General features: G+C 41.4%; 1 protein-coding gene across 1 annotated transcript in view; it reads left to right on the top strand.

Annotated features, from left to right (window-relative positions):
* The window catches only part of Herc2 (HECT and RLD domain containing E3 ubiquitin protein ligase 2), a 168,642-nt gene that overhangs the window by 87,568 nt on the left and 66,162 nt on the right, over nucleotides 1–14,912 (top strand). Inside the window, exons 38-52 of the mRNA XM_059273697.1 lie at nucleotides 1,518–1,700; nucleotides 4,157–4,338; nucleotides 4,757–4,904; nucleotides 4,979–5,175; nucleotides 5,531–5,761; nucleotides 6,697–6,835; nucleotides 8,039–8,182; nucleotides 8,493–8,635; nucleotides 8,922–9,189; nucleotides 9,281–9,417; nucleotides 10,744–10,842; nucleotides 12,177–12,345; nucleotides 12,442–12,567; nucleotides 13,384–13,492; nucleotides 13,588–13,727. Coding sequence (XP_059129680.1) covers nucleotides 1,518–1,700; nucleotides 4,157–4,338; nucleotides 4,757–4,904; nucleotides 4,979–5,175; nucleotides 5,531–5,761; nucleotides 6,697–6,835; nucleotides 8,039–8,182; nucleotides 8,493–8,635; nucleotides 8,922–9,189; nucleotides 9,281–9,417; nucleotides 10,744–10,842; nucleotides 12,177–12,345; nucleotides 12,442–12,567; nucleotides 13,384–13,492; nucleotides 13,588–13,727 — 2,415 coding nt within the window. The remainder of the gene's footprint in view (nucleotides 1–1,517; nucleotides 1,701–4,156; nucleotides 4,339–4,756; nucleotides 4,905–4,978; nucleotides 5,176–5,530; nucleotides 5,762–6,696; nucleotides 6,836–8,038; nucleotides 8,183–8,492; nucleotides 8,636–8,921; nucleotides 9,190–9,280; nucleotides 9,418–10,743; nucleotides 10,843–12,176; nucleotides 12,346–12,441; nucleotides 12,568–13,383; nucleotides 13,493–13,587; nucleotides 13,728–14,912) is intronic.

The following is a 14,912-nucleotide window of genomic DNA, read 5'->3' as shown; positions in this document are numbered from 1 at the left end:
ACAGTTGTCACAGCCATCAGATCATACTTGGAGGGTGTGCTAAGAAGAGAGCCTCTAGTGTAGAACACGAGAGAGGCTGTCCCTTAAAATGCAGTGGGCTCAGAACATGCACATTTAGATTAAAACAGCAAGTGATTGTGGGTGACTGTTAGAAGTGATGCATGTGACATCTTATGGGTGGGTGTTGGCTGTACTGTCAGAGCATCTGAGCTATAGTATGTGGTTCTGGACCACTTGTAGCCCCTTCCTTTTCTCAGTTGTATCTGGGGGTATTCTTCATTGTTGAGTGAGCCAGGGAAGAGGTAGATATGTGGCAGAGTGGTGGCCTCCTTGTCCCACAGCTGGACTGGCCAGCCATGTAAGTGGCTGATCAGGGGATGCTGATGCTTTGCCTTCACTCAGGTTGTAGCTCCTAAACATTTGATAAGTTGTCTTTTTTGCTCAGTTGGTTTTGTTTTTTTTTGAGACAGGGTTTCTCTGTGTAGCCCTGGCTGTCCTGGAACTAGCTATGTAGATCCGCCTGTCTCTGCCTCCCGAGTACTGGGATTAAATTGTGTGCACCACCACTGCCTGATGATGAGGTTTTTTTTTTTTCTTTCTTCGAGACAGGGTTTCTCTGTATAGTTTTGGTGCCTGTCCTGGATCTCCCTCTGTAGACCAGGCTGGCCTTGAACTCAAAGAGATCCGCCTGGCTCTGCCTCCTGAGTGCTGGGATTAAAGGTGTGTGCCACTGCCGCATGACAGTAAGTTGTCTTTTAAAGAAGGGAGACCTTGGACTCATTCATTGTTTCTGAGTTATATAATAAGGTTGCTTAAACAAATGTTACTCCAAAATCTCATTTTCTAGGGTGTGGGGTAGATAGCTCAGTTCATAAAGTGATAGTTATTGTGCAAACATGAGGACTTGAATTAGATCTCCAGCAAAAAGTTGGTGTGGTGATATACATGCTTGTAATCCCAACTCCGATTGGTCTTGGATTCACTGGCCAGACTTGTTAGCCTAATCAGCAATTCACAAGTTTTGGTGAAAGCCCTGTATCATACAATCAAAATGGATGTTACCTGAAAAAAGAAGACACTGGAGGTTTTCCTCTGGCTTTCTTTCACAAACTGTGCACCTGCACCTCCTCCTCCTGAATCTCATTTTCTTTGAGGAAGGTGGAAACAGAAATGATTAGGGTAACCAGGTGCAGTGGCAAGAGGCTGAGAGGAGCATCTCTTGAGCCCAGGGATTTGAGTTAGGCTGGGCAACATATTGAGACCCTGTCTCTGTGGAAAAAGAGAAGGGAGAAAGAGAATAAATTCTAACTTTCATCTTTTCTTGTGAAGGTATATGTTTCCCTTTCCAGTATTAAAAAAGTTTGTTAGCTCTCTGATTTTACTGTGAACCTAAAACTACTCTAAATACGTTCAAGTCTTTGAAAAGAAAAAAAGAATGTGGTATTAAATACTTTAAATGACATCCACAGATGATTTTATTTGGGAATATTGTTTCTTTTTTTTATCCTCCTTTTCAGAAGCTGAACAAAGTGAAAGGAACATTCACCCCACAGCGATGATGCTGACCAGCATTATTAACTTACTGCAAACTCTGTGTCTCTCTGTTGGAGTTCATGCTGACATCATGCAGAGCGAGGCTACCAAGACTTTGTGTGGACTGCTGCGAATGTTAGTGGAAAGCGGAACAACAGATAAGCCATGTATGAAATGAGTAACTATGGGCCACAGAGACTCAGCGTGGAGAGATGTAAATCTCTCATACTTGTCTGGACGTGAGAACATGAATCAGAATGTGTGTGAGGATTTATGTAGTAAGGCTCCTAGGGCTGCTCTACCAAGGAAGTATAACTAACAGAAAATCTTGTTGGTTCCTTTCTGAGGCTACCAAGGAGAATCTGTTCTAGGCTTCTCTAGTATTGGTGATTTGCTTGGCATTTCTTGTCTTGTAGGCGTACCATCCTAGTCTCTGTCTTCTTGTTCACACTTTCCTCTGCATGTGTGTGTTTGTGTTTCAGATTTACTTTTCCAAAGAAGATCACAGTTTGAGATACTGGAGTTAAAATGCTTTAACATGTAAATGAGGGGATAGGGATGGGGTTGGGGGAAGTGTATGTGTAAGAACTAGTCAACCTCTGATGTTGCTCCCTTAGAGTTCTGGAGACTAGAAATCCTCAAGGCAGGCTGTCAGCCGAGCCATGCTCCTTCCTGAGCCCTAAAAGAGTATGTGTGTGTTAGCTGTATGTGAGTGCTTAGATTTCAGTATGTTGATATGAGACAAAATGTATTTGTCATTGCTGAATGTTTTAGTCAGAGTTCTCTAGAGAAACATGTAGCTAGAGTTTTCCTGCCTTGCCCACAGTCAGGACAAATCTCTCTCACCTGCCAGTCCCACAGCCGCTCAGACCCAACCATGCTTCATTCTTCTATGTGCTTTATGTAGGCTGCCACACCAGAAGGTGTGGTCCAGATTTAAGATGTGTCTTTCTAATTCAAATAATCCTATCAAGAAAAATTTCTCACAGGTATACCTAGCATCTTGGGTTTTACTTAATTCCAATTGGTCAAAGTGATTGCCAATAATAGAGTCACACTGGATGAGTGATCTTTGTGTTGGAAGCATGAAGATGTGTTTGAGTGTTTCAGTGTGGGTGTGTGAATATGTATGTAAGTGAATGTGAGAGCATACGGCTGTGCGTAAGTAGCTGCATCAGATGTAGTGTGAATGAGCTTGTGTGTGTATTCTAGTTGTGTGGTTGCAAGTGTGTGAGAGTAGTTAGAGTGAATATATATGAATAATGCTTGAGTGTACAGGAGTGATTGAGGGTATGTCGGGGTTTTACTGAGTGTAAGTGCAAAACCAAGTATGGATAATGAGCATGCCTAAGTGTCAGTGCCAGTGAGAGTGAGGGAATGTATATGTGGGTGAGGGGGATAAACATGAGTACACATGGTTGTGACAACATGTGATAGTATAGGGGCAGGTATTTGAGTGTATATATGTAACTGAGCACATGCATGCATGGTGTCTGTGTGACAGTGATTTGTATGATTGCGCAATTGTGAATGTACATAAGAGAGTAAAGATTAGAATTTTGAGTGTGTCATTGGGAGGAGGCTTGATTGGTGATAGAGGGATAAAGTGAGCACATGTATGTGCATAGGTGCATGTGAGTGCAGATGGATGTGTATGAATGTTTTAGTCTGAGTAATTGTCTAAGCATGTCTTATTTTATCTGTAAATGGGAGAGGGATGCATGTAGGGGTGTATGCAAAGTGTGGGCTTGCATCTTAGGTTCTGTATGTAATTGTGTGTGACATGGGGATTGTATAATTATGATTCTACTAGTGATTACAGTAGTGGTAAAGGTGAGCATGTGTCGGTATGCATGAGTGACTATGGCAGAGAACATTTGAGTATTTCCCAGTAGTTTTATGAGTTAGTGTCTAAGTGTATATGTGAATGTTAGTATGTGAGCCTGTGTCTTATGTAAGACATGGATCATAGTAAGCTTGGAAGGCAACATGGGCTAGTGGGAAGATAAACTGCCGCTGTTGCTGCAGTAGGATCTGGGAAGGTCGCAGCAGTGTCCCATGGGCACTCAGACCTCGGGCTTCACATCCTAGCTTGAGAGAGAGTAGAAAGAGAGACAGATCCTTTGGACCCTGGGAAGTCAGGAGGAACAGAAAAGTCCATTCTTACTGGGCATGTTAGCACGTCCCTCTAATCCCAGCATTGGAGAGGTAGAGGTGGGCTCATGTGTTCTGGCTATATAGAAAAAAACTAAGTAAACCTGGGTGGGACATTTTATGATGTAGATCAAAATGGGATCATGGGGACGTTTAAGACACATGAGATTAAAAAGTGAAATAGATGCATATTGTAAATTACTGCTGTTAGAATTATAGATTATATTGTCTAGAAACAGTATAAATAGATTAAATTAACTAATTTGAGTTACATACATTTTAAAGGTTTAAAAAATGCTGTGAAATATTTGTTGAGCTACCTTAAAAGCCTTCCTCCACTCTTCTCACAGTTCCCTTGTAAAGTAGCTTATTACCCAAAATGAACTAGTAGGTTATTTAAATGCAAGGGTTGTGCTCATGCTTTGATTTCTAGCGTCTTGGTTCAAGCATGTCTTGTCTCCTCTGGCAGCTCCTCCAGACAGACTGGTGTGCAGGGAGCAGCACCGGAGCTGGTGTACACTGGGCTTCGTGCGGAGCATTGCACTCACCCCGCAGGCCTGTGGTGCCCTCAGCTCCCCACGGTGGATTACGCTGCTCATGAAGGTTGTGGAGGGGCATGCACCCTTCACTGCTGCCTCACTGCAGAGGCAGGTAATGTGCTGCTAGCAAAGCCCAGTTCACTGAGAGATAGGCAGTACTGAAGCTCCCTGACCCTGTAACCATGTTTCTTCGTTGAGCAGTGAATGTAGCAAATAGCAGTAAGTAAAGCAGTAGATCTTCTGGCTGTGGCTGCTGAGGTTCTTGATTACTGCAGTCACTTAAGTTGCTAAATAAGTTTATTTGCCTTTTCACAACTGCTCTCTCTGCCCCGTTGAAATAGTAGTATGGTTGCCAAGAATTAAGTTTAAAGAACAGTTTCACTTAAATACACAAATTTTGAATTCCTGATAATCTTTTCTGTTAACCGGCTTGATTAATCATGAATGTCAAAGTTGTGCATCATTAATTTTATTAAGGGATAAAATAATGTCTTCTTTTGAAATTGTCATTTTATGTTGTCTCTGATCAGATCTTAGCTGTTCATTTACTACAAGCAGTTCTTCCGTCATGGGACAAGACAGACAGGGCACGGGACATGAAGTGTCTTGTGGAAAAGCTGTTTGGCTTCCTGGGCAGTTTGCTCACGACTTGTTCTTCTGATGTCCCATTACTTAGAGGTGAGTGGCTGTGCCTTTACTTGGTAGCCCAGTTTAATGAGCAGTGTGCCACATGAGTTTTCTCTCTGCTTCAGAATCCACACTGAGGAAGCGGAGGGCCCGGCCACAGGCTTCCTTGACTGCCACCCACAGCAGCACTCTGGCTGAAGAGGTGGTGGGGCTGCTCCGCACTCTGCACTCCCTGACCCAGTGGAATGGCCTCATCAACAAATACATTAACTCCCAGCTTTGCTCCGTCACACACAGCTGCTCTGGGAAGACTTCAGAAAGGGTGTGTTCCATGTCTTCAAAAGCATGCTGGGACTGTAGCTGTCAAGTTATCTTTTCAAATGTGAAGCATTTTTGTTTCAATATTTATTTAAGGGCATTTCAATGGAAATAATTATTGAAGAAATTAACAATTCAGAAAGGCATGTGTATGCCTGTAGTCCCAGCTGCTTGAAAGGATGAGGCAGAAGGTTTGCTTGAGATTTCAAGTCTGGGACAATGTAGAGAGATACTCTGTTTCCTAAAATAAATTTATAAATAGTAAATGAGATGAAGTGGCTTACGTTTAGCTAAACTCATAAGGACAGGCAGCTCTGAGGGATTTCCACTTCACACTTACTGTCTCCCTTCTGCACTAGGCCCTGTTAGAGGACTACTTCCCAGACTCTGAGAACCTTGAAGTGGGGGGCCTCATGGCCGTCCTGGCTGTGATTGGAGGGATCGATGGCCGACTGCGCCTGGGAGGCCAGGTCATGCATGATGAGTTTGGAGAGGGCACAGTGACTCGCATCACCCCAAAGGGCAGAATCACCGTGCAGTTCTGTGACATGCGGATGTGCCGAGTTTGCCCGTTGAATCAGCTCAAACCGGTATGTAGCTTTGCTGAGCTCTCCAGTGTTAGGGTGGCACTGAAACTGGCTTGTAATGTTAGAACTTGGAAGAACCTGTCCTTTATGTTGCCTTCTGGGAAGCTATGTGAATGAGGAGTTCCCTCTCTTCCTGTGCTAGCTTGTACTCCAAAGAAAGGCCCATCTCATAGGGAACATGCAGCCAGGGGACTTGTAGCCTCAATGACATAAAAGGGGATTAACAATCTATAAGGTAATTTTAAGTATTTAAGATAGGAGTTTCTAAAATGTATTTTTATTGAGTAATTTGACTTCTAAAAAATGTTTTTAGTTCTTTTGAGACAGTGTTTCCCTGTGTAGCTTTGTGCCTTTCCTAGAACTCACTTTGTAGACCAGGCTGGCCTCGAACTCACAGAGATCCACCTGGCTCTGCCTCCCGAGTGCTGGGATTAAAGGCGTGCACCGCCACCGCCCGGCTAAAAAATGGTTTCTTAAAAAATAATCTTTAGTTAGAAAAATGCTTTTTAATCATGTTGAATGTTATAGCTTAACAAGTTACTGTAACATAAGTCCATGACTTAGGGACAGTAGAGAAGGTTTATATAATTCTGATGTAACCCAAGTGCAATTTGACTGTAATTTTTTTAAATAAAACACGTTGATTATAATAGGAATAAATACATGTAGAAAATTTGGGATGTTCAGAAAATGTCTTAGCTTATAATTACCATCGTGATGTGTTATTGTTGACAAACTGGTAATAAAAACATTAATATAGATTGTATCTGTTGTATATACACTTTTATCTTCCTGTAGTATCTTTTCAGAATTTTCTCAGGTAGGATGTGACTCGGAGTATGCGTATTTAATTTAAATTCAGGGCTTATGCTCTAATAAGTTTTAGACTTGTTCATCTCATCAGCAACTCTTAGAAGGTTTTTGTGCCCTTTCTTCAGCTGCCTGCTGTGGCCTTTAGTGTGAACAATCTGCCTTTCACCGAGCCCATGCTTTCTGTCTGGGCTGAGTTGGTGAACCTTGCTGGAAGCAAATTGGAAAAGCACAAAACAAAGAAATCAGCGAAACAGGCCTTTGCAGGTCAGTACAGAGTGTTCCCGGTATAGTCTGAACCAGCATTGTTTGCCCGACAGTCAGAGCGGGTTCATGTGACTGTTGAAGCCTTTGAGTTCACATGGGCTTAGCGCTTACCAATCTATAGTTAGGAATATAAGATACTTTTTGGGTTTCCCTTTGGCCTCATATTTGGAACTCCATCATGTCTAACTGCCAGAGTTTATTCTTAGGAGACTTTTAGGATATTGGGTTCACTTTCCCTCTGCTGGCTGTCTGCTCAGGACATCCTCAGAGTCAGCTCTAAGGAACTTTGTCCTTGGATTCTCTTTGTTTTGTCTCTATGTGTGGTGGGCAACTTGCTTAAACCTTTCTTTCCTTTGGGTCTGGGTTATTACCCTCATGATTTTCTTCTTCCTGCCCCTCGGTTATTCTCAGAGTTTGTTTCTCTGCTTGCTCTTTATTCCATTGAAATCCATGTGGTTTTACTCGTCACCCCCAGCTCATTCTGTCTACTCTTTGAGCATGCTCCTGCAATTTACTCTCCATATTTGTTGTTGTTGCTCTAACATTTATAATGGTAAACACCTTTAAGTCTTGAAGTTCACAACTCTGAATGGAGGGCCTGCAGATATAAACAGCTATTTGTGTCAAATTCAGTCTGCTTTCTTCTAGTTGTCTCCATTTTTCTCATCATGGTGAACAAACTGCTTGCCCATTGGTCCAAGTTTAGTGTCCAAGGTCTCCTACAAATTCATTCTTTCAACCTACACTTGCTGTCCTGTCCCAAGGCTTCGTGCATCCCCTGCTCAGGAAAGTTGCTCCTAAGCAGACCACTTTGTGGTCCTTGGTCTGCTGTCAGGCACATGTGGCATGGCTTCATGTCACTGGATCAGAGAGTTCATTCTAGGGAAATGGCTTCAGTTAAACTAGATGCATCTGACAAAATTCCTCCTAGAAATATTGTAAGAAAATATGAAAATGTTTTATTTGTCTCTGGTTGAAATTTCAGTAATTTGGGAAACATTTAATGATGACAGTAAATGCTTATGTGGTTCTAGTTCAGCCTGTTAGCTCTTTCACTTAGCTCTTCCTCAGTGACAACAATTGTGTGTGATCAGTTCATTCCTGAAAGGCATGTCATTGCCTTCCTGTTGCAGAGGTGATGGTTGGGGAAGAGGAGAGACTGAACTGGATATGTGGTTCTTACTGGGTTCTTTGGTTCCGTAGGACAAGTAGACTTGGACCTTCTGCGGAGCCAGCAGTTGAAGCTGTACATCCTGAAAGCAGGACGGGCACTGCTTTCCCACCAAGACAAACTAAGGCAGATACTGTCTCAGCCGGCTGTTCAGGAGACTGGCACTCTTCACACAGGTATCTTTTAAAGAGGGAGGGTTTAAGTAGATTTGAAAGACAGGAAGATATTCTAGTAGAAAAATTTACCATGTATATGAATAAGCAGTTCATAAAAGGAGAATACAGGTGTCTTGTATGTGGCCTGACTGCCAGTCACCAACTGTAAATGCAGTTGTCATCTTACAAGATTTGTTTGTCTGAGGGAACGGAGTGTTCTGAGAAACTCTCGTGTCTGGCTGTTTAAGGTACAGGTGGGCCAGTGCATCACCTTTAGTAGAGGTATTGGCTTTTGAAAAGTAGAATGTACAAATTTTGTTTTCAAATTCAGATGATGGAGCAGCTGCATCCCCTGACCTTGGGGACATGTCACCCGAAGGGCCACAACCTCCAATGATCCTCCTGCAGCAGTTACTGTCCTCAGCCACCCAACCATCTCCTGTGAAAGCTATATTTGATAAACAGGAACTTGAGGTACACTTGTCTACCCTTGACAGTTTTCATTCAATATACTTGATTGGAACGACTGATTGACTACTCTGTACTGAAGCAGTCAGCACAGCATTTGACTACTAGTTCGTTTCCTTTTCCTACTTGCTTTTCCTATCTCTAACATGTCTTATTAATTCATTTTGAGATGCACTCGTAAATAAATCTGTACTTTCTGCAGTGCAGCTCGTAGAAGATGTTGGTTGTTCACTTTTTTTAGATGGTAGAGGTTAGATGAGGACACTTCCCCTAACATTCTTTATTTGCCCAGGCTGCTGCTTTGGCCCTCTGTCAGTGTTTGGCTGTGGAATCCACACATCCTTCAAGTCCAGGGTGTGAAGACTGTAGCTCCAGTGAGGCCACAACCCCAGTCTCCGTACAACACATCCATCTTGCTAGGGCTAAGAAGCGCAGACAGTCACCAGCTCCTGCTCTGCCTATTGTGGTACAGCTCATGGAAATGGGATTTCCTAGGAAAAACATAGAGTTTGCTCTGAAGTCGCTCACCGGCACCTCTGGGAATGCATCTGGTTTGCCTGGTAGGACTTTTTCTTGTCCATGCTTGCTTGTTTGTGGGTTTGAAGTTCATTGCTATTGGTCTTGATGGCAGCTGAGTGTTTTTGCTCATAGGTGTGGAAGCCTTGGTTGGGTGGCTGCTAGACCACTCTGATGTCCAGGTTACAGAGTTCTCGGATGCAGAAACAGTATCTGACGAGTATTCAGATGAGGAGGTGGTGGAGGATGTGGATGATACCCCTTACCCTGTGGTCAGTGGCTTCCATGTATCCTGCCTGTCTTACACGATGATTATCTTACATGCTACTTTTCTCCATTTTTTTTAAAGAACCAGTGGATCCCCTGTGAATGGTTCTACAAGATTTACCCACAATTCTGCTATGCACAGAACAAAGTTATCTGTTTTGCTGCTGAGATAATGATTGGGTTTTCCCCATTAAAATTTCATGTAGCTTTAAAACAAACCATTGATAATGATTAAGTGATGTTGGGTATCTTTTAGAAGATATTGAAAACACTGAAAAGTTGTGTCTCTTGTAGTCACAGTTACTCTGGAGGCCGAAAAAGGAAGGATTGATTGAACCTGAGAGTTCAAAGCCATTCTTGGCAACATTGTTAGACATTGTCTGGCTAAAATACATATGCTGGGGCCCTCTACAGAAAGAGGATGGTGAATTCAAGGATGGTTGGTGTTATGTAGAGCAAATTTCAGACTAGTCTTGGAAACATAGCAATACCCTCTGTCTTGAAAAAACAAAAATACCTTGCATGGTGCTACATGCCTGTAATACCACTTTGGAGACTAAGGCAGAAGGATCAGGAGTCAGAAACTAGCCTGTAATGCATAGTGAGACAACCCATCTAAGCAAACAATAAATCATTTTTGTGTGATCAACTGATGTTTGACCTGAGAAAATTGTTTTATAAAATTCATTTGTAAAAACTTTGAAAACTTTTGTATATTGAGAACTGTTAAGATTTATTTTGCCTAGAAAGATGGCTAAGAGGTTAAGAATATTTGTTGCTTTTGCAGAAGACCTGTGTTCAATTCTTAGCACCCACATGGTGGCCCACAACCATACGTCACTTTATCTGTTCTCTGTGGTACCAGACATGCATGTGGTGTACATACATATGTGCAGCCAAAACACTCAATAATATAATATAATATTTTATCTATCTATCTATCTATCTATCTATCTATCTATCTATCTATTTATTTATTTATTTATTTATTTTTACAAACGTTTGTTTTGCATACTGTGCTATTGCTATTAAGGTAGGAAGATCTTATAGAGAAAGCACAGTATCTCCTATTGCATTCATTTATATTATGGATTTCAGTGTGTGTTTGTTTTTTTTGTTGTTGTTGTTTGTTTGTTTTTTTCCAATAAGGTTTTACTATGTAGCTCTGGCTGGCCTGGAACTCACTATGTAGACGAGAATGGCCCCAAAGTCCCAGAGATCCATTTGTCTCTGCCTCCTGGGATTAAAGGTGTGTGCCTCCATGCCCAGCTGACAGTCTTTCTGAAGTGTATTTTTTAACTTCTTTTTTCAAATGTGTTTATGTCGTTTAGGCTGCTGGTGCTGTTGTGACTGAGAGCCAGACTTACAAGAAGCGTGCTGATTTCCTGAGTAATGATGATTATGCTGTGTATGTGAGAGAGAATGTTCAGGTGGGCATTGCTTAGAATGAGCCTTGTTCATCTTTTATCTGACAAATACTTGAGCATCTCCCATATGCTAAGCAATAGTTGAGTTGACAGAGGTCCCTGCCCTCTGGGAGCCTGCTGTCCTGTGAGTGAAAGACAGTCAGACTGGCCCAGTAAGGTCTGCTTATTAGAAAGAGATCTGGATACCATGGGAATGAGGAGGAAGAGACCAGAGAGGTAGCATTCTCTGGTTAGATCTATGTTGGGAAGGTTCAAAGAGAACATGAAGTAGGACTAGAGAGTGTCTGGACTCATGCTGAGACTTTGGTAAGAAGGCTTGCTAGGTTCTTCTCTTGACAACAGTCTGTTACTGGGTGGACACTCATCTTGCTTCTTCTGCAATAAGTTCACCAAACCTAGACCCATTATAGACCCATGTGATGGTGAATTTTCTAACTTACTTAATGCTTTTGGATTTATTAGTTCAGGTTTTCGTTGATAGATTTTTTTTCCTTTTTAATCAACTCTAGTTGTATTACAGTTCTTGTAGGAAAGGCAGAATAAACACCATATTTATTTTCAGTGATATTAGAGCTTTATCTATTCAGTTTTCTCAATGATGCATTGGTGGTCTGCTGAAGGTGACCAAGAAGCTTTGGATTGCTTATTATCACCGTGATGAATTTATTAGCTGTAGGATGTTTGAGCTGTTATTCATGATGATCAGAGTGTTCTTTTGTGTGAACACCATAATCTGTAGCTACAGTGTTTTATGGCAGAAGATGATACAGGCTCGTGTGTATATTTCCCAGAGAGATCTGTTTCCACTTATGCTAAATGCTACTTATCTTAGTTTGCTTTCTGCTACTGTGATAAAGCATCTAATCAAAAATAACCTGAGAAGGAGAAGGTTTATTTGGCTTACATGCACCAATCACAGCCGGTCAAGTAGGGAACCCAGGGCCGGGACTCAAGGCAAGACTCTAGAGACAGGAGCTGAAGCGGAGGTCATGCAGAAATTCAGCTTACTGTCTTTGCTCCCCACAGCTTGCTCAGCTTACTTAGATCACTTGTCCAGGAATGGCAGTGCCCACAAACAAACATCAGTCATTAATCTAGAAAATGACTCACAGACATGCCCACAGGCCAGCCTGATGGAGGCAGTTCCTCAATTAATGTTCCCTCTTCTTCTTAGGTGACTCTAATTTGTGTCACGTTGATAAACTAACCAGCACAATATTTTTAGTTTATTTCTGGGTGCTGAATAAAATATTTTTCTGAAGAATTGAGAATACTACTTATATACATTGTATCTTTTGTCTAGGTGTACTTGACTGGACTTTCCATTTCAATTTTAGGTGGGAATGATGGTTAGATGCTGTCGAACATATGAAGAAGTATGTGAAGGTGATGTGGGCAAAGTCATCAAACTGGATAGAGATGGATTACATGACCTTAATGTGCAGTGTGATTGGCAGCAGAAAGGGGGTACCTACTGGGTTAGGTATATTCATGTTGAACTTATAGGTGAGCACACTCCTTGTTAATGTATTACATTTCTTAGAGACATGGTTCCCAGAAAGTGAACACTAATCATAGTGTGTTTGCTAATGAAATCTTCAGGCTATCCTCCACCGAGTTCTTCTTCTCACATCAAGATTGGTGATAAAGTACGGGTCAAAGCTTCCGTTACCACACCAAAATACAAGTGGGGATCTGTAACTCATCAGAGCGTGGGGCTTGTGAAAGGTAATAGCCAAGCAACAAATGCTTTGTTAAAGAGTATAGTTTTCTTATATTTATGTATGCATTTAGCATTTATCTCTTTTTACTAAGGTATCAAAAGTTTAATGACTATGTCTGAGAAAAACAATAAAGGACAGAAATAACAGACATAAAAATAGCCAGGTTAAACACAACAGGTTCTGCTATAAAGAGAAAACAGACATATGTCACCATTCCTGATTATTTTATCTTTTAAACACTTGGATGCCAGAATACTGGTGTTTGCCCAGTGTTTAGGGCCATTGTTAGAACTTCTCAGGTTACAGAAGAGCAATGACTTCTTTTATAGTTTACTTTTTGTAAGGTTTTTTTTTTTTTTTTGCTTAAAAGATTCTTAAATGTCAAAACAAATAAAAAAATCTTTTTTAAAAAAAGATTGTGGCTGCTAAGTCACTGTTTTGACAGAAGATTGCTCTTAAAGGATGGAAGGTTTTAGCATTACTGATCTGGTTTTATTTCCTAATATATGAAGGTTCTAAGAGCAGTTTTGACTTTCTGTAATTAAAAGCTTGTTATTGTGGAGATTATAAGCATAAATAAAAGAGTATAGTATACTGAGCATCTGTACCTTCTCATGAGTGCAGCCACAGTTGACTCATTCTTCCTCTGCTGGAGCTAGCTGATGACTTTTCATCTCTGAGTATCTTAGCTTGTACCTCCAAGGGAACATTCTTTATAAAGTGTGAATAGCTGCAGCCCAGTACCACAGAGCGACAGGAGTTGAGCTGTATGCTTATGTTGACTTTAAAGGTGTCTCAGGTAGTTTCTGTCCTTTGCTAGCTTTCAGTGCCAACGGGAAAGATATCATCGTGGACTTCCCCCAGCAGTCTCACTGGACTGGGTTGCTGTCCGAAATGGAGTTGGTGCCCAGTATTCATCCAGGGGTCACGTGAGTTGCTGGTTTTATGATTACTAGATTTGTTTGAGGAGGAAGAGTTTTCTTTTAAAATGATTTATTTATTTATTTATCTACTTTTAAAACAGGTGTGATGGCTGTCAGACTTTCCCTATCAATGGATCCAGATTCAAATGCAGGAATTGTGATGACTTTGATTTTTGTGAGACATGCTTCAAGACGAAAAAACACAACACCAGGCATACTTTCGGCAGGATAAATGAGCCAGGTAGAGCTGAATGCTTACATTCTCTCTTCCATCAAATACCACTATGAAGTAATTACTGAAGTTTGCTGTTAGGGTCATGTGTGTACAGTGAGTGTTGTAGAAGGAGCACAATTAGAGAGAAGGGGCAGTCTGATCCATTTCCTCCCCCAGAATTTCCCTACTTCTTTCTTTTAGAGTGGTAAGGTTTGCTTGTCTGAATTTCCAGAAGAAATGTTAGAATTATTTCCAGAAACTAAGAGCATGTTTAGTTGGAAGCAGTGGAAATTGGTGGAGTATAAGTTTTCATTTGTGTTACATATTTTTATTAATGTGAAATGCACAGAGCATAGAATTTGCCATTATAAATTTACAGTGAATGTGTTAAGTATGATGATGTACGACTGTCTCTACTATGTATTTTCAAAAGTATTTGTGTCCACCAAACATTAACATTAACTTCCTCATCTTCTCCTTCCTATTCCTGGTGTCTTAGTTAGGCTTTTTATTACTGTGATCAAACACCATGACCAAAAGCAACTTAGGGAAGAAAGGATTTATTTAATTTTACAATTTACAAATTTGTAATCCAGGGAAGTCAGGGCAGGAATCTGGAGGCAGGAACTGTATCAGAGGCCATAGAGGAGTGCTGCTTGTTGGCTTGCTCCCACCCCTGGCTTGTTCCCATCTCTGGCTTGCTGAGCCTGCTTTCTTTTTGCACCTAGGACCACCTGACCATGGGTGGCACCCATTAGGGGCTAGGTTCTCCATATCAGTCAGTACTTAAGAAAATGAGGGGCTTGGACCTGACTCAACTGAATGTACCAGGCTCTGCTGACTCCCCAATGGAGACCTTGCCTTGGAGAGGTGGAAATGGGGGGTGGGTTGGGAGGGAAGGCTGGGGGTGGGAGGAAGGGGGAGAGGGGGATCTGTGGTTGGTATGTAAAATGAATAGGAAATCTCTTAGTAATGATAAAAAGAAAGAAAGAAAATGTATTGCGAACTTGCCCACAGACAAATCTTACGAAGGTATTTTTTCAATTGATAGTCCCTCTTCCCAAATGACTCAAGCTTATGTCAGCTTGTCTTTCTGTGTCTGTGAATTTGTGTGCTTTAGGTAGATCATATAGGCAGAGCTATGAAATATTTACTCTGCTGATTAAAGTATTAGTTTACCTCACTATCTTCAGGGTTATCTGTGTTGTAATG

This window comes from Peromyscus eremicus, chromosome 1 (genome assembly GCF_949786415.1).
Source record: "Peromyscus eremicus chromosome 1, PerEre_H2_v1, whole genome shotgun sequence".
Classification (NCBI taxonomy): Eukaryota; Metazoa; Chordata; class Mammalia; order Rodentia; family Cricetidae; genus Peromyscus; species Peromyscus eremicus.
Note: the sequence above shows the minus strand (reverse complement) of the source record. Positions and strands in the feature narration are given on the sequence as shown.